Raw genomic sequence first — 24047 nt, forward strand, 5'->3', positions numbered from 1 at the left:
ATAAAAGTACCGACGCAAAGCTCTTGCGGAACAAAATACAACGAAATACAAGACTACTAAGACCGTCTGGTGCCCGGGCCAGCTGTTCATCAACGTAAGAAGATCGAGGAAAAGTAGTTTAAGTCAAAGAAGCTTGTGAGTTTTGTTTGTACCATCCTACTGATACTATGACCGCCTCGTTGGTCTTATGAAAAAAGTGGAGAGTTCGAATGCGGAAAGAGCTCGTTTCGATTCCCGGGTTCTCCAAGAATTAGTTAGTTTGTTAATACTTATGTTTTTTTCACAAATATCTGGCCGTTGCTTAAACCCAGAACATCGTAGCGTTATTAAATTAAATAGCCTTTATCTTTTATGTATTACTGCGTAAATGTAAACTTTTTTATTATTTTATTCCAAAATTTTAAAAAATAACTAAGAACAATGTACTTCTCGTTAGAGGTAATTTTGTAATTCTTTCGATCGAAAAAACTTGTAAGCCATTCACATAGTTCGTCAAAAATAGGTCAAGAATAACATATATTTTTTTGGTGTGAAAAACTACATAGATAAAATTAATAATTTAAGTTCTCCAAACTTAAAATGGTAATTTTATGTAATTCAACTCAAAGTTACAACCTAAAGAAACCCTGAAGGTTGTCTGGAGGAGATTGCTTCAGGCCTTTGCGTATATAGTTAATGGTTTCCTTTCTTTTTGTCAACCTTGTTATCTTTTGTATGCAATAAAGACTTTATGTTTAGTTACTTGGTTATCTTTTGTGTGCAATAAAGACTTCTCTATCTATCTATCTAAATATCACAGGTAATTAATATTACTTTCGAGTCTTTTTGGAAATCAGACTGCAATCTTTAACAGGTTGCTACACAGAAAGTTCTTCTGCTGTAGACAAGGCTTTAAGTTGACTGAATTGATCGTGTGAATCTACACTCCAGCCACCGGATTTATATGGCTTACAAAGTGGGATTACGCAACAGAGTACGGTAATGAGATTATCATTACCGTACACTGTTGTCTATTCAACCGACAATCCTATTACGAGGCGAGCTTTATATCTATTGGGATTTTATAGTCTCGGTCAAAGGTCGTACCAATCAGACCTTGGCATTGACGCACGAGTATTGAGTACTCGTACAACGCCTTAGACCTTCAAATTGTTTAATTTTGTTAACACACAAAACCGGCATAACATAAACATAAGAACAACAACGAATAAAATAAAATTAGTACAACATAAATTACCTACGCGAATTTATAAAAACAATCATCACAGTCTGGAAAGGGGCATAAAAATTTTTAGGGGTAATTTTACTTATGTGCGCAACAAAGAGCCTTCCTTAGGTATATTTAAATAAAGTTGTGTCTCAAATTTCGTTATAAAGAACATCGATTAAGAACCTGCGCCTTTTTTATGTTCGACCGCAGTTATACGGAAAAGCAAGCACTTTCCTTTCAAGAATTTCAAGAAGTACGTACAAACTCTATTTCAGGAGAAAATAGTCAAAAGAAGTTCTTTTAACCGCTTAACTGTTGTATACTGGAGAGACTCTTGTCCCTATAAAAGCATTCATTGTACGTAGTTTCTTTCTAGGAAAAAAATATTTTTAACCTTAGCTGAATATGTTCGGTACGCGTCTGGGGTAAGAGAGGTTGTGTATTTGCGGGTTGGTTTTTATGTATATCTGTTAACAGTTACCTCATATAGCTAACAATGAGCAGTGATGTCATTGATAAACACACATAATACTTACAAGTTTTTTTTGTTGACGATAGTATGAACATTCTAAATGGTAAATGTCTAATATTTTTTTTTAATAAATAAATAAATATACTACGACAATACACACATCACCAGCTAGCCCCAAAGTAAGCGTAGCCTGTGCTATGGATACAAAGATGACTGATGAATCTTTAATATACACCCAGACACTGAAAAACATTCATGTTCATCACACAAAAATTTTCCATACAGCGCTACTCTAACATAAAATATTTTTATTACATACAAACTATAGCTTTTTCTTATATAACTAACTTATGAAAACTCACAAACACATGCACGCGCACACCTACACCCACCCACACACACTCATCGACCCACACACACACTCGCACGCACGCGCGCACACGCGAACACACACGCGAACACACACGCAAACATACTTATACACATAATAAATAGAATGTTGAAAATGTAAAATTCTTAATATGTATTATATGTTTTTTCTCTTATTTCGATGTATATATGGTAAGTGAGACAATAACCCACAAGACACGGGATATCCTGGTTTGGAAGTGCTAGGTAAAATGTACTTTTGATAAAAAAAAAAACTATTATGATTATATTATCGAGCCGATAATTGATTTTCAACAGAATACATTTCTGAAAATTAATTTATCCTGAGCTGTCATTGGTATAAAGGATATCGCTAAGGGCCCGTCGGGAGTGCGCAATTTTGTATTATGTTACGCATTTTTTCGGAAAATTCTTCCTTATTAAAATAATTATTATTCGATTACCTACTTGTTATTCACTTACTTATTACCTACTTACTTGTATTTGTTTGATTACGGAATCCGGATAACGTTTCATTACTTGTTTTTTTTTTTGTATGAAGAAAAAACATTATTTACGATGTTTTTTATGCGTAATTTCGGATGGCATATGATCTACTTACTTAAAAATATGCCTGCTAATTGGTGTTTGTATAAACAGGTAGGTACATACCGATTTTTAGCGAGGAAAGTATGGTAGTGAACTAAAATAAAGTGAGCCACATTATCATTTATTGTCAGTATAACGACCTCTCTGGCGCAGTGGTGAGCGCTGTCGTTTTAAGTTGGAGGTCCCGGGCTCGAATCCCTGCAGAGGCAATTGGGAATTTTTAAATTGCTGAATTTTCTCTGGTCTGGTCAGGTGGGAGGCTTAAGCGTTGGCTAGTTACCACCCTGTCGACAATGACATGCTGCTCAAATTAAGCGATTTAGCGTTCCGGTACGACATCCATCTTAGACTGCATCATCAGGTAAGATTGCAGTCAAGTGCTTACTTGTAGTAGAATAAAATGACTCACCTGAATTATTCACAGTTAAAATCTAATCGATCCATCGTTATCAGTGTTTATAGAGCAACCGCAAATAACGATAGATAAATAATCACACACTTTTCCCGTTATTATAAGTTTATTAATGATGATTCAAATGTAATAGTATCTTTTACACTATTCGATTCGATGACTGAATTGAATTATTTCAAAAAGGTGAAACGTTTAGTGCCGTTGAATTTCACCGAGTTTATACTGTTAGTGTAGTTATAAAAGGTAGGTTAATGATATTTTAAAGGTATTTTAATGATAGTTTTGTAGACTTCGCACGCCTTTGAGAATATTATCGAGAAATCTCAATGATGCAGTAGCCTTTTCAAAGTTAAAGATTCAAGATTTGCTCTGGCTTCCGGAACAAAACACAGACCCACACACACACACACATAATCACACACACACACACCCACACACATAACCCACGCACACATAAACACACAAAAACGCGCGCGAGCGCTCTCAGTGTCACGTAAAACTTATAACACACCTTCTCTTTTACGTTGGGTGTTAAAAACAGCCTAGCCGCAATACTGAACAACGCTGTTATTATTAATGCGGCTAATGGAAGTTCAGAAGTAGTAATTTTAGTGCAAACATATGCATTTTGCATGTCGAGCCTCCATCCAATAATCGGTACCGCATATACTTACCAAGTAGTTGTAATAAAAACATGAGGGCACTAACTTTTATACTGTTACGTTATTTGTTTGTATATTTAAACAAATTAGGAGTATGTATCACTACTATAGGCACAATTATCATTGTTTATTAAGTGAATGTAAGTTTATTGTTTATTGTTATTAGGTACACAAAACAGGTAATAACTAAAAGTTGATATATAAGTAATAACAAGTTTTGTTCTAAGCTACAAGTATGTGTACACAACTTGAAATTAAATTAAACAAATAGTAAAGATGAAATTACAGTTGAAACAAAAAAGAAACACTTAAAAAATAATATATATATAATCTTCCTAAAGTACCACTATGTGGAATAGTGCTTAATAATTTTATTTTTAAAAATATTTATCCTTTTGTTAAAAAGTAGCAATCCATCGCCTATAAACAGAGTAACACTTCGCATGTAAAGTACACGTCCTGTAAATTTCCTCCCTGTGTCCATCAATCTTAGGCGTAGGTGCTAAGCTTTAGGTTCCTGTACCTATAGTTACAGCTTAGGGCATGCCCTAATTCCCTTTAGACCGGAACAAAGCTATGATGCTTGCCGGCCAAAATAAGCATGGCGGACCGTCCCCGGACGAGCTCTGTAGCTAAATGCTTTACTGCTATTATTGCTGCCGAAGTTAGTGGTAGCCACTCCTATGCCTCGCGGCGTAGTGGGAACAATTCTAGTAGAGTGGTAGAACAATTCAAAATTCAAAATTCATTTATTTCAAGTAGGCCTAATACAAGCACTTTTGAAACGTCAAGTCTGTCCGTGTGCAGTGACTCTACCACCGGTTCGGAAGGCAGATTCTACGGAGAAGAAGCCGGCAAGAAACTCAGCAGTTGCTCTTTTCCAACATAAAAAATTTACATTTTACATTTTAACATTCGTTTTTCTATCTTGTGAGAGATGAAAGCGGAGCCGAATGCTTCCAAGCAACCTTGTCATTAAGAAACTCATCAATTGTATAATAACCTCGCTGTAATAAATGTGTTTTAACACATTCTTTAAACTTATGCATTGGTAGGTCCAAAATCACCTTAGGAATCATATTATAAAAGCGTATACTCAATCCCACAAATGACTTCTGCACCTTTCGCAGACGATATGCAGATATCACTAATTTAAGCATTATTTAATAATATCATAACTTAGTGTTACTACCTACTACTAGGTACTAAACTTATTTTTCTATTTGCCAGTGTTTGTTCCTTGATACTAGATAATATATATATATCTATCTCTTTCTTTATTTCGTCTTTCTGTATTTATTTCGGCCAAAGAAACACGTTTCGACCTTCGTAAATCTACGGTAATACGCTGAAATCCACTATTACGCTGCGATACATTTCTGATATCGTACGTGTAGCGCGCCTGCTTGCTGCGAGCGTGCCGATAGCAGATCGGATAATGTGAGAACTCTTTAAGGCTACACGTGTCATCTATCAACTAAGTATATATAACACACAACTAAAGTTTTTCGATTAAAAGCCTTAATAGTTTCTTTCGAGACCGATCAATACCCGTACACAATGAGATTCTGTAAAATTCTGCCTTTGCTTGTATTAGCCGTGGTAATAGTGGAGTGTTCCCATACATTTATGGGTACTAGTGTATTTAGACAGCTGGTATTCCATCAGGAGGTGAGATACGGTGGGAACAGAGGTTACGAGACTTTGAACTACTCGTTACCGGCTACGTTCGGGTACGGACGGACTATTCAGGTAGTACTAACAAAGTTTTTTTCATTATAATCAACGGATTACCGGCCCACAAGATGGCACTGGGACTCATTCCACAATAAGAAGCTGTTAAGCCTGTAGTCCACCACGCTGGCCCAAATAATTACAGAGAACTCTCAGGCATGCAATCTCACGAAGTTTTCCTTCACCAGCAACTAATATTTTAATTACTTGAAACGCACCTAACTTAGAAGTGTTAGAGGTGCGTCGTATTATCCTATTGCTTAAAGTTTTGTTTTAAATATTTCAAAGTCAAAGTCAAAAATATCTTTATTCAAGTAGGCTCATAGGTGGCACTTTTGATGCGTACGTTATACATAAGAATTACACGGTAGTGAGATGATAGCGATAACCAAATTCGTAAACTTAAAACTAAAGCTACGAGGGTTACAATTACACATGCAAAAGTTGATATTTTGGTTAAGTGGCGACTTTTTAATTATAACTAGCGGCCCCTCGCGACTTCGTCCGCGTATGTCATCCTTAAAAGTTAAACATACCATACAACAACACAACAACAACTTCGTCATACATAATTTTATCGAACTTTTAACCGTTTACGACACGAAAGGAAAAGAAGAAAAACCCCCCGATTTTAAAACAATCATCAATGGTGCTTTACTCCTATTGGTCTTAGCGTGATGTAAACACACTCTTTTTTATTTATATATTAGTATAAGATAAGTCTGATGCGTAGAGGATTAGCTCCGAAAGAGTTTGGAATGATACCATGCAGATTCATGCGGATTTCACGATTATCTATTCCTTTGGACCGCGACGTCATAATTTTCAGTAAATCCAAAAAAACATTTCTATGGACATTTCTATGCTAAAACCAAAACAACAAATCTATCTCCGAAGAAGATATATGACCCCGATAACACGAATAAAGGGCAAGAATAAGAAGAGTGGATCTACGGATCACAAGGTTTTGGATATATCTGGTCAAAAATTATTAGGTTTTCTATCAAAAAATGGAGGCTCTACACTCTTTCCTTGAAGCCTGTGCCCACCTAAAGGCAAAAGAATGATGCCAATGTGACTAAATTATATTTTAGTAACTCACTCCTAGGGTATTATCATCAATTAAATAAAAATAAAATTCTGACTTGGTACCACACCAGGATGGACTTTCTGGACATAAAAAACCAGTAACTAGATATTTTGGCCTGACCAGGAAATCGAAACCAGGGCCTGATCAGTTGCCAAATATACTTACTTAACATGCGACTAACAAATCCATACATTATAATTCACCGTTAAAATTAACCACAAAAGTCTAAACCATTTATCGTTATCAGTGATAGATAGCGACCTCATTTCTCCTGACCAATCGTATCGGACAGTGTAAAAAAACTCTCTAAGAGTCCTATAGATTAGGCTGAGTATATAAGACAGCTGTTTCACTCGTTCCAATCACATCATCAATAGCTTATAGTGCATTCGTTTCCTTTGACATCGACAATCTTCACATACAATATGAGATTCTGCTTTGTCCTACCTGTGCTGGTACTCGCTGCGGTGGTGGTGGAGTGTTCGCACACATTTCTGGGCACGAGTGTGCTCAGACAGCTGGTCTTCCATCAGGACGTCAAATACAGCGGGAACACGTTGTCAAAGCGTATCGAGTATTTGAACTATACATTACCCGCTACGATCGGTTATGGACGGACTATTCAGGTATTTATTTTTTCTACGACGCCAGAGTGAGTTGCTAAATTTGGTCTTGATAGTTTAAATTGTTCATTCTTGCTGGACTTCCATAAGGACGTCAATTACCGCGGGAACACGTTGTCAAAACGTATCGAGTATTTGAGCTATTCGTTACCCGCTACGTTCGGTTATGGACGGACTATTCAGATATTTATTTTTTCTACGTGACTTGTTATGTTTGTTCTTGGTAGTTGGAATAGTTCTGTTTTTGCTGGTGATAAGGAGGCAGATACAGCGAGAACAAGTTGTCGAAACGTATCGAGTATTTGAACTATACATTACGCGCTACGATCGGCTATAGACGAACTATTCAGGTATTTATTTTTTCAACCGAAGCTGGAGTGATTTGTTGAATTTGGTCTTGATAGTTGAAATGGTTCTTCCTTGCTGGACTTCCATAAGGAGGTAAAATACAGCTAGAACATGTTGTCAAAACGTATCTTTTTCTATTACGCTATCATCGTAGTACGTAGTATAACTAAATAATCTAGCATACTCTTGACCTGTTATTTATTCTTTCCAGGGTATCCTAGCCTACGACAAGACCAATAGTGCCTCAGCGAATGTGACCGCCGGTGGGGTGGGCTACCCCTACGTATCACTTCGAATGAAGAGCGAAAGGCGGAAGGACATACGATACGACGTGTACATTTATGCTTAGACAAAAGAAAATTTATTTAACTGTATAGACTGAAATCAATGTAAATACTAATTTATTTAACAGCAAAATATCAAGCTAATAAATAATTAAAACCTACGCATCAATTTTCAATTAATAGAGATCAACCATCGACTACTCGTTCCACGCTTTTCTTTTTATTTAGATTTCTACACTTTGGCAAAAAAAGTACTTACTAACTTTATTATTTGACTTAAAGATTTAAGATTAAATTTAAATAAAAAAGATATATACTTCGACGATTCACACACCGCCATATAGCCTCAAAGTACGCGAAACTTGTATTATGGGTACTAAGGTGACAAATAATAATATATCTACATAAATACTTATAAACACTGACACAGATTAATGTTTATCACGCAAACATTTTCCAGTTGTGGGAATCAAACCCACAGCCTTGGACTCAGAAAGCAGGGTTGCTGCCCACCGCGCCAATCGGCAATCATATTGTATATTAACTACGCTTTCAGCCGTATAGCTTGCGAAATTCTGTCAGCTAACAGTAAACTGTGTCTGAACATCTTTATTTATCATTTTTAAATGTTTAGTTGTTTTTAGTGTTTTAGGTAGAATCTGCTTTCCGAACCGGTGGTAGAGTCACTACAAACAGACATCTTTGACGTTTCAAAAGTGCTTATATTAGGTCTACTTGAAATAAATGCATTTTGGATTTTGAATTTTGTTAAAGTGAGAATAGCATGCTGAATTTTTAAGTCACGAACTACGCAAAAGACTAGTTTGGTAATAAAATTTTTTGCCTGACAGTCCTCTACTGGACGAGAGGGTGATCGCAGGAGATGGTAGTAGAAGCACAGAGAAAACTGCTGCCCGTTCTCTGTTATATTTCCTTAGTCGCTTCGTATGACACGCGCGGGAAGGGGAGGGGTGGTGTCAACTGTATTCGGATCTGCCGTCACCACAAGGCCTATGAAGCCTCATAGCTTTAGTTATAAGTAAACGAATATAGTTATCACGGTCACCTGACATTAATGGTCACATATTATATGTGTGAACGCTTCGTAAGTGCCTGTGATAGGTTTCCATGAATAAAACATTTATTAATTTGAATTTAAATTTGATACGCAATCTCGCAAAAGCGGCTGCACGGTTCTGAATGAAATTTAGCAATAAGGTATAGTCTGGAATAGCACATAGGCTACGTTTTATCCCGGAAAATTGTTTTTACGCACAGCAAAACATCGAATATGCCTTTTTTAAGAATAATTGTTTTTTTATGTTGTTCTTAACATTGTAAAGTCAACATCTCCTGAGGATGCTCCGGTTTCGGAGCGAAACGTGCGTAGAGGGTAAATTGCCGAAGATCGTTTTGGTGTGGAGTATAAGGATTGAAGAAATTATAAATTACACCATACAGATTCTCCTGCTGTTCGCGGACTATAGCAAATTAAGGTTAATTTTCATAATATGTTTAGGCCGTAGTCTATCAGGCTGGCTAAGTGCGGATTGGTAGACTTCAAACACCTTTGAGAACGTTATACAGAACTCTCAGACATGCTGGTTTCCTCACGATGCTTTTCTTCACCGTTTAAAGCAAGTGAAACTAAGATTGCTGAAATTAAAAACGCACATACGAGTAACTCCGAAATGTGAGTGGTGCGTGGCGGGGCTCGAACTCGGTCTGCACGAAAGAAAAGCCTAATCCGTACACACATGGCTATCATCGCTTGTAATTTTTTATATTATACTATCGTACCCAGCCCGCTTCGCCGGGCTAGATTTTGCTTTATTTTATTTAAACAATAACCTTACATCATTAAATTTTTAATTAAAGTCTCATAATATATTAAATCATTTATTTCTCTCCGTATTCATCATAGTAAATAAACGCTGTATTTGACATTTTGACAGTTCAAAAATAGGAGTGCTCCGATCGTCACCAAACTTTACAGGATTACTCGCCAGGTCAATCCGGAGATTCCTTAAAAGTTTCATTGAAATCGGTCCAGCCGTTTCGGAGCCTATACGGAACATACCCACACCCTTTCTCTTTTATATATAAAGATTCTAAGGTAAAAATACAAATTATCTAAGCACAAATGATTATTCATTGTTCTTAGCAAATTATAATTATCTTTCTTTTCCCTTATATGCAAAAACGTGCCTAAGAAGTTTCCATTTAAAAAAAGAGAGATCCATTCGCTTTGCTGAAGTCGGTAATAAACAATGAGTTACCAATAAGGAATACCAAATCCCTCTTTGAGGGCACTTTTCATATTATATTACGAAACTCTTTGTGAATGTCACGCGTAAAGCTCCCGCCGCAAACTAATCTTGGTAAGAATACAAGTTCGGGCACTCTCGGAGCTTTCTTGTTATAAGATTGATGGAAAATTTGACACGGGTCGTCGGCTGGTGGACTTTCACTTATTGGATATTCGTATAGGTATAGGTAAATAGTCTTAGGTACGTAAATAGTAGGTAGGTTTATAAGTATTTTCCTAATAAAGACGTCACTTAAAATAATATTACAGTACCTAAGCATGAATACGGTAACAAAGAATCGCTAAAATATTGTATTTATCGAATAATACAATTCAATATTTTATTTCTATTTGAAGTGAGATTGGTGTTTATTTTCAATTAGTAAAACTGCTGAATAGATCCGCCGCGACAGGAGAAAGGCAGAGTTCAAAATTATGACGTCACGTCTTTATAAACATAATTTTGTACCGCTTGAACTTTGAAAATCTCAGCTTATATCAAGTATTTTGTTGTTTCAAACTATTAGTTGCTAAGCTTTTTAGTATTAATAATCTTTGGCAATGAAACAGAAATTACTAAAGCTCTATATTTCGTATGACGTCACGGATGCCGGCGTGACGTGACAACCGGCGAGCGTTTTTGCGGTATTTATTTAAAAATATGATTTGCAATTTATATTGTTGATATACAAAATATACCTTTTATTTTTGCAAAAATACGTAAGCTTATATTCTAGCGCTATGTGTACTTCTGCCAACAAGCAACATTGATGTGTTTCGATCTAAAAGGCATGGGCCGGAGTAATTACAGGCATTTAAGGTTTAACATGTACGTCTCAGATTGATGGTCACCAGATGGCACTTTACAAGACATGTCTTCTGCATACCGTGCGAAGTGTGCTCTGTTTATAGGCGAGAGATTTTAATTTACTTAGCTTGGTCAGTAAATTATTTATTATGATAAAAGAAATTAAAAATATATACAAGGTTAAATAAAATATACCTACCAAAAAGCTCTAGGCCTGTGGTTGTTAACATTAAACCTAATAACTTTTCTTCTACAATTTTTTTTATAACTCTATAGTATATTCAATTTTACAAACAACTATAAAAGATCTGAACGCAAGATTATCTCAATTGGAGCAGCATTCACGTGCAAATAATATTGAAATACAATGCCTTCCAGAACGCAAAAACGAAAATTTACTAGTTAATCGGATAGCGAATGCTACTAAATGCAACCTTAAAGAATCTGATGTACGCTTCTGCACTAGAACTTCAAAATTACAAAAAGATAGTAATAGACCTAGATCTGTAATAGTCAGCTTCAGTAGTCCTAGAGTACGTGATGATTTTTTAGCGGCGACGATTAATTTTAATTAAAAGGCTCAACATGTCGGAGACAAATTAAATACTAGCCATGCTGGAGTGAGCGGTGATATTAAACCAATTTACGTAGCTGAACACTTATCGCCAACTCAAAAAGCTTTGCACGCTGCTGCACGTCTGAAGGCAAAAGAACTGAATTATAGATTTGTATGGGTTAAACGTGGTATGATATACATGCGTAAAAGTGAATCCACTGAATACAAGTTTATTAGGAATATGGACACTTTAAATAGTATTAAATAGTTTTAGGTAGTTAGTTGTAATGCATGATAATGTTATTTTAAGTTTTAAAATTCAACTTTCTTAAGTGTTATTACCAAAATGTTAGGGGACTTAGGTCGAACACTAATGAAACGCACCACGCAATCCTAAATAATGACTTCGATGTTATTATTTTAACAGAAACATGGTTGAATGAAAGTATTTTTGACAGAGAAATTTTCGATAGTAGATACCAAGTATACAGGCGTGATAGGAATAGTTCTTCTCTAAATGGACATAAAAAAACTGGGGGTGGAGTCCTCGTTGCTGTCTCAAACAATCTAGTTTCGCGACGTGAAATTGACTGGGAAAGTGACTGTGAGGACATTTGGATCACTATTGATTTGGTTACTAAACTTAGTACGGAATCTATGCATATTTGTGCTGTCTACTTGCCTCCGCCTGTTAATAACACATCCTTAAATAACTTTCTTGACAATGCCAATAATATTTTCAATAGAACTAACAGCCCTGTACTTATTGCCGGTGATTTTAATCTCAGTGGCATAGTATGGTCTGCTGATGATAATTCTTTAGATGCACATCCATCCAACTATAGTAATTGTGCACTGGAAAGCACTTTAATCGATTTTATGTCATTTAATGGACTAAAACAATATAACTTGTCATATAACCATAAAAATAAAATTCTAGATTTAGTGTTAACTAATAATGAGGTTTCAGTTAGCAGATGTTGCAATCCGATAAGAAAGATAGACAACTATCATCCTCTACTGGAAATTGCAATTCCCCAGCCAGCTAATAAACTTATGATCACAAATGAATTCAGAAATAATCAAAATTACTTTAAGGCAGATTACAAAAGCATAATCCATGATTTAAATTCTATATCCTTATATTCTATATTATGGATTACTGAGTTTGCAGAGTGTAATAATGTAAATGCAATGCTGTCCAAATTTTATAAAATTCTTCGTGATATTATCAGTAAACATGTTCCCTTAAATAAACACAAAAATAAAAAATATCCAATCTGGTTTACTCCTCCGTTAATTAAACTTCTTAAGTTAAAACACAAATACCACTTAAAAGTAAAAAAAATTAAGAATCCATTAGATTTATTAGAGTTTCAATATTTACGTAAGGATTGTGATAAATTTATATTAATATGCTACAATGAATACATAAATAAAATTGAATCACAAATTGGAAAAAATCCTAAGTATTTTTGGACCTACTTAAAAAACATACGAAAAAAAAGTAATAATTATCCACCCATCATGATCCTTAATAATAAAAAGGCCAATAATCCTCAGTCTATTAGTGAATTATTTGCGACACACTTCTCTTCAGTTTACGAAGTTGAAAAGTTGTCTCCAATGACTCCTAAATTGTACGACGAAATTGAAAATCTAGTATTCTCTCGCCAAACTGTTTGTTTAAAACTAAAAAGACTCAATAAGAGTAAGGGTGCTGGTCCCGATAATATACCCCCGTTATTTTTAATTAAATGCGCGTGGCCGATATCTTTGCCTCTTCAAATGATTTTTAATAGGTCCTTAAGAGATGGACAGTTTCCTGATGTTTGGAAAGAGACGAGAATAGTTCCTGTTTATAAGACTGGAAATCAGGAAGATGTCAAAAACTATCGTCCCATATCTATTATATCTACAATAGCAAAGGCTTTCGAATCTTTAGTATACCAACATATGTATAATCATTTAAAAAAATATATTAGTGAGAAACAGCATGGCTTCATGAGCAATCGATCTACTAGTAGCAATTTGTTACTCCATGTATCAAATATAGCTGATTGTATTGATGATGGTCACCAAATGGATGCAATCTATGCTGATTTCTCTAAGGCTTTTGACAAAGTTAACCATCGATTGTTACTCAACAAGCTCCATGCGTACGGTATCTCTGATTCGTTGTTAATGTGGAGTAGGTCTTATCTTTCAAATAGAAAGTCAATGGTGGTTATTGAAGGATATCAATCGAATGTGTTTATAGCTCAGTCTGGAGTTCCTCAAGGATCTAATTTAGGACCTCTTTTTTTCAACAGCGATGCGAGCCTGTTTGCTGATGATTTAAAATTGACTCGAGTTATAAAGTGTGAATCTGATGTTCAGTTGTGTAATGTAGGTAGTTCAAATATAAAATATGTCTCACCGATGATTCCGCCACGCGGAAAGTATCGCGGATTATATTGCAGTTTTAAAAAAGATGTCGAAAACATGTGAATTTGATACTGGATTACAGGAAAGCTTACGCGATCAGTTAGTTTGCGGAATAAAAAGCGAGATTATACGTCAGCGCCTATTTGCCGAGAATAAGTTAGGCTTCGCGAAGGCATATAACCTAGCAGTTAGCCTCGAAGCTGCTGAGAAAGATGCGGCAATGGTTGTGGGGAACGCGAAGGCGAGCGGTGAGACGAGCGCAGTAGAATGCCAAGCGGTGTACAGCGGGCGCGCGCGGCGGCCCGCGGGCGCAGCTAGGGGACAGCGCGGGTGGCGCGAGTCGTCGCGCGGCAGGGCAGCCGCTGCGTCTAGTGGGCCGCGGTCACAGTAAGGGTGCCAAGCGTGTGGTGGTGCCCATGAGGAGTCAGGATGCAATTTTAAGGCGTATGTATGCAGGTGTGTATGAGGCGGGGGCATATACGCCGGGTGTGTCCAAATATAACGCCGCATAATACAGTGGATGTGACACAGTGCAACAAGCAAGCGGGACAGGACAGCGATAGTGGTAGTGACGAGGTAATTTTAATTGATATTAATCAAGTTGATATCTGCCTATATATCATCATCATCATAATCACATCAACCGATAGACGTCCACTGCTGGACATAGGTCTTTTGTAGGGAGTTCCAAGTTCCACGATTCTGAGCCGCTTGGATCCAACGGCTACCTGCGACGCGCTTAATGTCGTCTGTCCTCCTCGTTGGGGGTCGACCAACGCTGCGCTTACCAGTACGGGGCTGCCATTCCAGCACCTTGGGACCCCAACGTCCATCCTTTCTCCGAACTATGTGCCCGGCCCATTGCCACTTAAGCTTCGCGACTCGTTGAGCTATGTCGGTAACTAGTTACCTATATATATCCCAATCATAATTCATAGTAAGGCAGTGAAAATGGAGTGTGACACGGGAAGCGCAGTATCTTGCGTCAGCGAGGACGTGTACAGTAGATATTTTGGAGGGTTACCTATTAAGCAATGTAGATTAGCATTAAGATATTATACGGGCGAAATTGTTAAGCCAATCGGTGTTATTACTCCGCAGGTAGAATACAAGGGCACTAAAAAACTGTTAGATTTATATATTGTAAAAAATGGGAAATCGATGCTATTGGGAAGGCAATGGATAGCAGCCCTAGATATAAGCATACCGAGTGTAACCGTACAGGAAGTACATAACTTAAATTCTTGCAACTTCGATTTCAATGTTTTCAGTTCCAGATACTATAATGTATTCGCGGATGGTTTGGGACGATTCACCGGCGAGCCGGTACGCATCTACGTGCCACCCGATGCGCGACCAGTTTTTATACGCGCGAGGCCGCTTCCGTATGCCTTAAGGGAACCAGTGGAGCGCGCGCTGGCTCAAATGGTGCAAGATGGCACGCTCACACCCGTCGAGCGCTCCGAGTGGGCCACACCGATAGTGCCAGTGGTAAAGAAGGACGGTAACATCAGAATATGTGCGGACTATAAGCTTACTTTAAATAAGGTAATAGAAGTCGACCGTTATCCACTACCGAGGGTGGAAGACTTACTGACGAAATTGTACGGGGGTGATCATTTTAGCAAAGTTGATCTGTCACAGGCCTACGCGCAGTTCGAGTTGGATGATTCTCGTAAATATACAGTCATTAATACGCATAAAGGGTTATTTCGATATAATCGGTTGGTGTATGGCCTGTCTTCTAGCCCAGCTATTTTTCAAAAACGTTTAGAACAATTATTCGAAGGATTAGAACATGTGGGGGTATTTATCGATGATATCATTATAACCGGCAAATCAACCCAAGAACACATGGATAATTTGCATAAGGTTTTCAAAAGGTTGGAGAAATATGGGTAATGTACTATTCTAAATTTATTAAAAATGTAAGCACTATCTTGGCACCGCTTTACAATTTATTAAGAACGGGAGTTAAATTCGTGTGGAATGATAGTTGTCAGGTAGCTTTCCAACAAGTTAAGGACTTATTAACTTCCAGCGACGTTCTTATGCACTACTCGTTGGAGCTGCCGTTAGTCCTTACGGCAGACGCTAGCAGCGTGGGAGTAGGAGCAGTTTTATCGCACTTGACGGCGGCGGGCGAGAGGCCCGTGGCTTTTGCGTCGCGTTCCTTGACAGTAACCGAGCGCGCGTACTCACAATTAGATAGGGAGGCACTTGCTATAATTTATGGATTAAGGAAATATCATCAATATTTATATGGGAGAAAATTCCTTCTACGAACCGATCATAAACCTTTAACGCATATATTTGGAAAAAAAGCAGGTATTCCAATTATGGCGGCTTCGCGACTGCAGAGGTGGGCTGTATTGTTGGCAGGGTACAATTATGATATTGAATATGTCTCGTCAAATAAAAATTGCGCCGATAGCTTGTCACGGTTACCTTTAGCTTCTAGCAAAGACGCAGTTGTTAATGAAATCACTTATGTAAATTTTGTACAGGAATTCTTACCGATAACAAACGACAAGGTAAGAAAGGAAACCGTAAAAGATAAAATTATAAATAGGGTTTATTCTTATGTAAAAGGAGGTTGGCCTGCCGTATGTCCAGAAGATGATCTAAAACATTACTTTGCACGTCGTAATGAAATATATATAGATTATGTGGGGTTATCGGTTGGTTGTACCTACTATTCTTCGATCAACAGTCCTGCGAGAAATACACAGCGGTCACTTGGGAGTCGTTAAGTCAAAGGGCATTGCCCGAAGTTTTGTTTGGTGGCCTCACATCGATGCCGAGGTTGAGGAGACGTGCCAAACCTGTGCGATGGAGGCATCAGCACCACCGCGAGCAACTCCGCAGGCATGGCCGTATAACACACAGCCGTGGACGCGTATAAACATCGATTTTTTAGGACCATACCAGGGCAAAACGTATCTCGTTTTAATAGACTCGAGTTCCAAGTGGTTAGATCTTTTTCACAAGCCACGGCCAACCACTGCGTCAAGCGTGATTCGAACTTTAAGAGTGACGTTCGCTAACTTTGGTTTGCCGTTAGAATTAATTTCAGACCAAGGGCCTCCTTTTACTAGCAACGAATTCAAAGAGTTTCTTACTAGGAACGGTATTCGGCAGTCCTTCTCTCCTGTGTATCACCCACAGTCTAATGGTGCAGCCGAGAACGCAGTTAAGCTATGTAACAGAGCTATAAAAAAGGCTATAAGAGACAACGTGGATGTAGAAGCAGCAATACAAACTTTTTTACTAGCGTATAGGAACTCCGTGCACTTGACAACCGGTGAGACACCGGCGATGCTACTTCAGCGGCGTTCGCTACGATCACGGTTAGATTTGTTAAGGGGTGAGCGTGGGCTTGAGGATGCGGTACATACAGCGCAAAAACGACAGATGCTAAATGCGAGAGGTATAACACGCGATATAGAATGTGGCGATTCTGTGTGGGTGCGTGTATATGGGGAGAAGAACAAATGGGCTAAAGGCGTTATTACTGATAGATTAGGATCCCGTAGGTTCACAGTAGGTGACGATAATGGTCGACTTATTACAGGCATATGGATCAAATAAAACCGCGAGCACGATTATCTGGTGTTGCTTGTCCAACGGAAAATGACAGCCTGGATAAGGTTGAGCGTGAGGATGCAATTTTGGAACCAACCTCAGAGATGGCCGAGTCGGAGATGACGGCTTCTAACGTAGCACAGGAGTGCGATAAGGACGGAAATACCGAAACAGAATCGTCGTTAGCAAGGCAGACGTCCACTACTACAACAAGCATGTCATCCCCGCCTCGAGCGGCTGAGGTCACAGATAATCTTCCCAAACGAGAACGTAAAAAGGTGGAACGTTTTGGTTACACGTAAATGTAATACAATTGTTAGTTCTTTATGTTTTATTATTCTAATAAGAAATACGTAGTCAATAAGTTAAATGTTGTATTCCTAATTATGGCCGGAGGTGTAATGTAGGTAGTTCAAATATAAAATATGTCTCACCGGCGATTCCGCCACGCGGCGGGCGCTCGACAATAAAGGATTGAGGCAATAAGGTGCATGGTGTTTTATTCCTGCTTGAGAGATATTAAAAGTTGCTACAGGAGGATTTGTGTAGATTGAGTGAATGGTGTGTGAATAATAAAATGTTCCTTAACATAAGCAAATGTTATCATATTAAATTTACTCGTAAAAAGAATAAAATATCATCTGCATATTATATAAACAACTTGCGGTTGACGGAAGTTGATTCTATTCGTGACTTGGGTGTTATCTTAGATAGTAAACTAAATTTAATACCTCATATTGATAAAACCCTTGACTTGGCTAACAGAGCATGTATTTACATTTTAATGTATCTACGGTTTTGTGCTTAGATTTTCTAAAAGCTTTAAGCAATATTCTACTGTAATAAGACTCTTCGGTTGCTACGTACGTTGTAGATTGGAATATTGCTGCTCAGTCTGGTCACCGTTTACAAAAGTTCACACGACAAGAATCGAGAGAATACAGAAAAGATTTTTGCGCCAGCTTTCATATCGATACAATAAAAACCTTAATAATGACTTCATATTGACAGGCTTAATTTTTTCAAGATGCAGAGTCTTGAAGATAGGAGGGGGACATTGTCTATGATGTTACTGTTTAAACTGTTCAATAACAAGCTGGATTGCTCTGAACTAATTAACAGATTTTCAATCAAAGCTCCGCGTACTAATACACCACGTTATCCTTGCAATTTGTTACATCACAGGCGTTACAGAACCAAATTACGAAAACTGTCCCCTATACCTCATATCTCGGATTGCTATAATAAGTGTGTGATTAAGCTTAATGACTTAGACATTTTTCATGACAGTTACATTGAATTTAGACGAAAAGTAATAAATATTTGTTCTACTAATTAACCTGACTTACATTTTAGTTTATTAAGTTTAAGTTTAATTTTATTTATTACTTTTAAGACATCAATATTAATTATTTTAATCCGATTTAATTCATTTTTGTTTTGTTTTGTCTCGTAATAATTGATTAAGTTAATTTTTTTATTGTAATTTTTAGCTTTAAATATTTATACTTTTATACTTTTAAAAGTTTATATTAACTGACTAATTATTAATTGTAAATAATTTATAAGAATGACTTTTTTACATTTTAATGCATGCTGTGATAACCTGTAAATAGTTGAACATTTACTATGTGACTCATTCCAAAAAAAAAAAAAAAAGCATGTTTTAATGTATCTACTGTTGGTTGTCCTTTATAAATAAATAAATAAATAAATAAATATGAAATATTAATATTAAATAATCAATATTTTTACATAGATACTCTACTTTTTACTACTCTGTAATATAACATCGGCAACCGCTCGCCAACCATGGCTCGCACGCTAGCAGCGGTTTTGTTCGCACAGTGTAATGTCACATTACAGAAATAACATGATTTATTAATTTTTTTGCATGAGATAAATTATTACTGAATTTTAAAAAGTCGTAGAACAAACGAGAGCTTTTTGTTATTTTTATTGAACCCTGTATACATATGACTCAAAGCAACTTTATATTTTCACAACATGTAACGATGTACCTACAGTCACCAGAGAATAAGTAATACCTAAAGTAAAACGTATTTTACGGCGGATAATAAAGTCTGAAATTTACTCCTCGAGATAGGGGTCGACAAAGGGCAAGGCATAGCTAAGAACACTCCTAACTAGTTAATCTTTCAAAAAAAAAATCTAAATCGGATCATCCGTTCGGGAAATACAATATACAGACACACACAAACATGCTCGCAGACACGTTAAACTTGGATGACACCAGGATGGACTTTCTGGACATAAAAACCCAGTAACTAGATATTTTGGCCTGACCAGGAAATCGAAACCAGGGCCTGATCAGTTGCCAAATATACTTAACACGCGACCAACAAATCCATACATTATTATTCACCGTTAAAATTAACCACAAAAGTCTAAACAATTAATTGTTATCATTGATAGATAGCGACCTCATTTCTCCTGACCAATCGTATCGGAGAGTGTAAAAAAACTCTTTAAGAGTCCTAAAGATTAGGCTGAGTATATAAGACAGGTGTTTCACTCGTTCCAATCACATCATCAATAGTGCATTCGTTTCCTTTGACACCGACAATCTTTACACACAATATGAGATTCTGCATTGTCTTGCCTGTGCTGGCACTCGTGGTGGTGGAGTGTTCGCACACATTCATGGGCACGAGCGTGTTCAGACAGCTGGTCTTCTATCAGTACGTCAAATACCGCGGGAACACGTTGTCAAAACGTATCGAGTATTTGAACTATACATTACCCGCTACGATCGGTTATGGACGGACTATTCAGGTATTTATTTTTTCTACGACGCGAGAGTGAGTTGGTAAATTTGGTCTTGATAGTTGAAATTGTTCTTCCTTGCTGGATTTTCATAAGTAGGTGAAATACAGCGGGAACACGTTGTCAAAACATATCGAGTATTACCCGCTACGATCGGTTATGGACGGACTATTCAGGTATATAGTGACTTTTTATGTTGGTTCTTGGTAGTTGGAATAGTTCTGTCTTTGCTGGTGTTCAATAATAAGGACTCAAATATAGCGAGAACAAGTTGTCAAAACACATCGAGTATTTGAGCTATACGCGTCCCGCTACGTTTGGTTATGAACCGACTATTTAGGTTGTATTTATGTCCCTCCAACGGAAGAGTGAGTTGAAACCTTTGAAGCAAGTGATATTTGAATCGCTAAAACGCACATAATTTAGAAAAGTTAGAGGTGTGTGCTGGAATTCGAACTCAAACCCCCCCCTCAATTGAAGTCGAAGTCAAACCCACTGGGCTATCATCGTAGTACGTAGTATAACTAAATAATCGAGTATACTCTTGACCTGTTATTTATTTTTTCCAGGGTATCCTAGCCTACGACAGGACCAATAGTTGCTCAGCGAATGTGACCGCCGGTGGGCTTGGTTACCCGTACGTATCACTTCGTATGATGAGCGAAAGGTGGAAGGACATACGATACAGCGTGTACATTTACGCTTGACAAAAGAAAATGTATTTATATATCACGGTAATAATTAAAAATTAAAAGCTACCCATCAATTTTCATTTATTTACTTTCACAAGACATCAACCATCGACTACCCGTTCCACTCTTTTCATTTTATTTAGATTTCTACACCTTGGCAATAAAAACTGCTTAATAACTTTATTATTTGAAAGATTTTAGATTAAATTAAAATAAAAAAGACATATACTTCGACGATACACATCGCCATCTACCCCTAAAGTAAGCGAAGCTTGTATTATGGGTACTAAGGTAACTGATGAATTTTTTTTGAATAATATATCTACATACATACATACTTATATATTTTACTTACACACAAACATTTTCCAGTTGTGGGAATCAAACCCACAGCCTTGGACTCAGAAAGCAGGGTTGCTGCCCACCGCGCCAATCGGCACTCATATTGTATATTAACTACGCGTGCAGACGTATAGCTTCCAAAACTCTGTCAGCTAACAGTAAACTGTGTCTGAACATCCTTATTTATCATAATATCCTTATCCTTATCCTTATCCTTATTTATATAATAACGGAAACATAGACTGAACATGGCAATAAGTGCAAAGGTATTTAATAGAAATAGAAATTGAAAATATTTATTAGAAAAACTCAGTACAATAAATCTTTGGAATCCTGACCCCTAAACTAGGAAATCCCGTATCTTATCCTCCTCCATCCTCATCTCATAGCCAGTGCCTTCCCAAAAATTGATTGAATCATTGGGATAATATGTAACATATGTCTCAAAGATTTTACAACAAGCAACGATATACCTACAGTCGCCAGCGAATAAGTAATGCGTAAAGTAAAACGTATTTTACGGCGGATAATAAAGTCTGAAATTTACTCCCCGAGATAGGGGTCGACAGGTAAGGGCGTCTGCGACTTGCGACTCATAAAATGTTGTTTCAGAAAACACCGACGCGGACCTATACGTGTCTTGGGGCCTTCAGTTATTTTTTTGTTTGAGACTATAGAAAATCTTTTTCTATCCTCTACATAAAATACTACTTACTTAGGTACTAAAGCCCTTTAAAATCGGCTTTTTCGGAAGACTGGAAGTCGTCGAACCTATTCGTAATGACTCTCCAGAAGAACTAGTTAAGAACACTCCCAACTAGTTAATCTTTCAAACAAAAAAAAATCTAAATCGGATCATCCGTTCGGGAAGTACAATGCCACCGACAGACACACACATACAAGTCAAACTGATAACACTCCGTTGCGTCGAGGGTTGAAAATAAAGTTAAAGTAATGACATTTTTAAGCTGCATAATAAAGTCCATTAGTAATTACAGAAATGGATGCACAGCCACCGGGGGGCAAATCTTTAATCCCCTTATAGTTAACAAATTAATTACGGCCCGATCTCCATTTCGTGGTGTAGGGATTCTTAATTAATTTAAAAGTTAATACGTACTAACAAAACGGATTCCGTATCACGGTGCAATATGCAATCCTAATATTATAAATGCAAAAGTGTGTTCGTTTGTTTGTCGATCCTTCACGCTCTTTATCAACTTTATTTTTGGCATAGAGTTAGTTGAAAGGAAGTAGAGTAACATATGCTACTTCTTTTCATCCCAGAAAAAAAAGCGTTCTTACGGGATTTATAATAAATCATATTAAAAGCAGACGCGGGCAACAGCTGTTCTAGATATATTCATTAACACAAAAATAGGATTTATGCGTACTCCCTTTAATTTACTAATTTATTTCTTTTATAACCTAAAATTCCTTTCTACCTACCAATATACTTATTATAAGTTTGAAATCGATCTATTGCAGCGAGGTAACTATAAACAATAGGCATTATGACAGTTACAAAGAATCGCTTTAGAATATTGCATTTATCTAATGATTCATCTATTTTGAAAAAAGTATTTTTATTTATATTCGAAGTGAGATTGGTATTTATTTTCAATAAACAAAACTGCAAAATCTAACGATCCGCCATGACAGGTGAAACGCCGAATTCAAAACTATGACGACACGTCTATATAAACATCATTTTGTACAGTTTGAACTTAAAAAATTTGACCTCTCACATGGACAAAGCGCTCACCGCAGCGCCTGGAGGTCGTCATTATTACTAAATTAAAGTTTTTTTTTTAATTTATTAGCTTACGTTTCTTTCTTATTAAAAGTAAATGAGCTAACAAAATTAATTAACCTCGTAATATTAAGACCGACATGCCAGTTGACTAGAATTTCTAATACATAAATTGCCTTCTTAATCGTTTATAACGATGAACCGTTACCTAGAAACGTCTAGGTAATTCAATTATTTATTTAGTTGATACATCTAAGTACGGCAAATACCTACAAGAACAAATATTGTGTTCAGTTAGCTTAGTTGAACAACTAAACGGTCGAGTAAACTCATTACACAATTCGGAGAAATAAAGTTTCTTAATTTAACTTAGAAAGCGTTTAATTGGTTTCGATGTTACAGAAATCCAAACAAAAAAAAACATGAAAGTATATAATTTGGTTTTTGTTTGTGTGTTTTTTTTTTTGTTCTATCGCACTGATATCTGGAACTTTTAGTCGGATTACAAAAGTCTTTTTATAGACTTAATTAAAAAAATCTGGTGGAAGCCTATATTACTGTTTCTAATTTTACTCCTAAAGTGAATAAATAGGGCTTGGCATCAATAAACAATAGTTTATAAACATAAAAATTGGAATTTAGGTTAATGATTAAAATTGTTAAATTTGTGTCTATTAATGGAGTATATTAGTATTCTATTATTGGATTTATAAAAATTCTACTCCCTAAAGGGTTAATATGTATTTCGTATATTTTTAGTAATGTCATTTATTGTATTGTAACTTCGTTTAACATATACCGTGCCAATAACACGCTATAGATCATCTTAGTCACATTTTAGATTGGCTAGAAGAGATTTCTTATAAAGACCAGTTACGTTTGTTTTCCACGATAAACCTATATGTGTTCGTTGGCGCACTTCTGGTACATCCTGACTTATATTATAAATGCAAAATTGTGTTCGTTTTTATTAAGT

General features: G+C 36.7%; 3 protein-coding genes across 3 annotated transcripts in view; 2 read left to right on the forward strand and 1 right to left on the reverse strand.

Annotated features, from left to right (window-relative positions):
* LOC120632655 (synaptotagmin-4) overlaps window positions 1–24047 on the reverse strand; it is a 56234-nt gene that overhangs the window by 28943 nt on the left and 3244 nt on the right. The window lies entirely within an intron of this gene.
* On the forward strand, window positions 6913–7974 carry LOC120632656. Its single transcript, XM_039902603.1, has 2 exons — window positions 6913–7184; window positions 7741–7974. The coding sequence occupies exons 1-2, from the start codon at window positions 6984–6986 to the stop codon at window positions 7876–7878; spliced, it is 339 nt and encodes a 112-aa protein (XP_039758537.1). The 5' UTR covers window positions 6913–6983; the 3' UTR covers window positions 7879–7974.
* On the forward strand, window positions 20064–21025 carry LOC120632657. The gene is made up of 2 exons (XM_039902605.1): window positions 20064–20293; window positions 20854–21025. The coding sequence occupies exons 1-2, from the start codon at window positions 20099–20101 to the stop codon at window positions 20989–20991; spliced, it is 333 nt and encodes a 110-aa protein (XP_039758539.1). The 5' UTR covers window positions 20064–20098; the 3' UTR covers window positions 20992–21025.

Source organism: Pararge aegeria, chromosome 20, assembly GCF_905163445.1.
Source record: "Pararge aegeria chromosome 20, ilParAegt1.1, whole genome shotgun sequence".
Classification (NCBI taxonomy): domain Eukaryota; kingdom Metazoa; phylum Arthropoda; class Insecta; order Lepidoptera; family Nymphalidae; genus Pararge; species Pararge aegeria.

Excerpts from the sequence above, each read along its gene's own strand:
- LOC120632656 (XM_039902603.1), top strand. The coding sequence starts at position 6,984 with ATGAGATTCTGCTTTGTCCTACCTGTGCTGGTACTCGCTGCGGTGGTG. Across the intron at positions 7,185-7,740 it reads GTTATGGACGGACTATTCAG|GGTATCCTAGCCTACGACAA; the intron begins GTATTTATTTTT and ends TATTCTTTCCAG.
- LOC120632657 (XM_039902605.1), top strand. The coding sequence starts at position 20,099 with ATGAGATTCTGCATTGTCTTGCCTGTGCTGGCACTCGTGGTGGTGGAG. Across the intron at positions 20,294-20,853 it reads GTTATGGACGGACTATTCAG|GGTATCCTAGCCTACGACAG; the intron begins GTATTTATTTTT and ends TATTTTTTCCAG.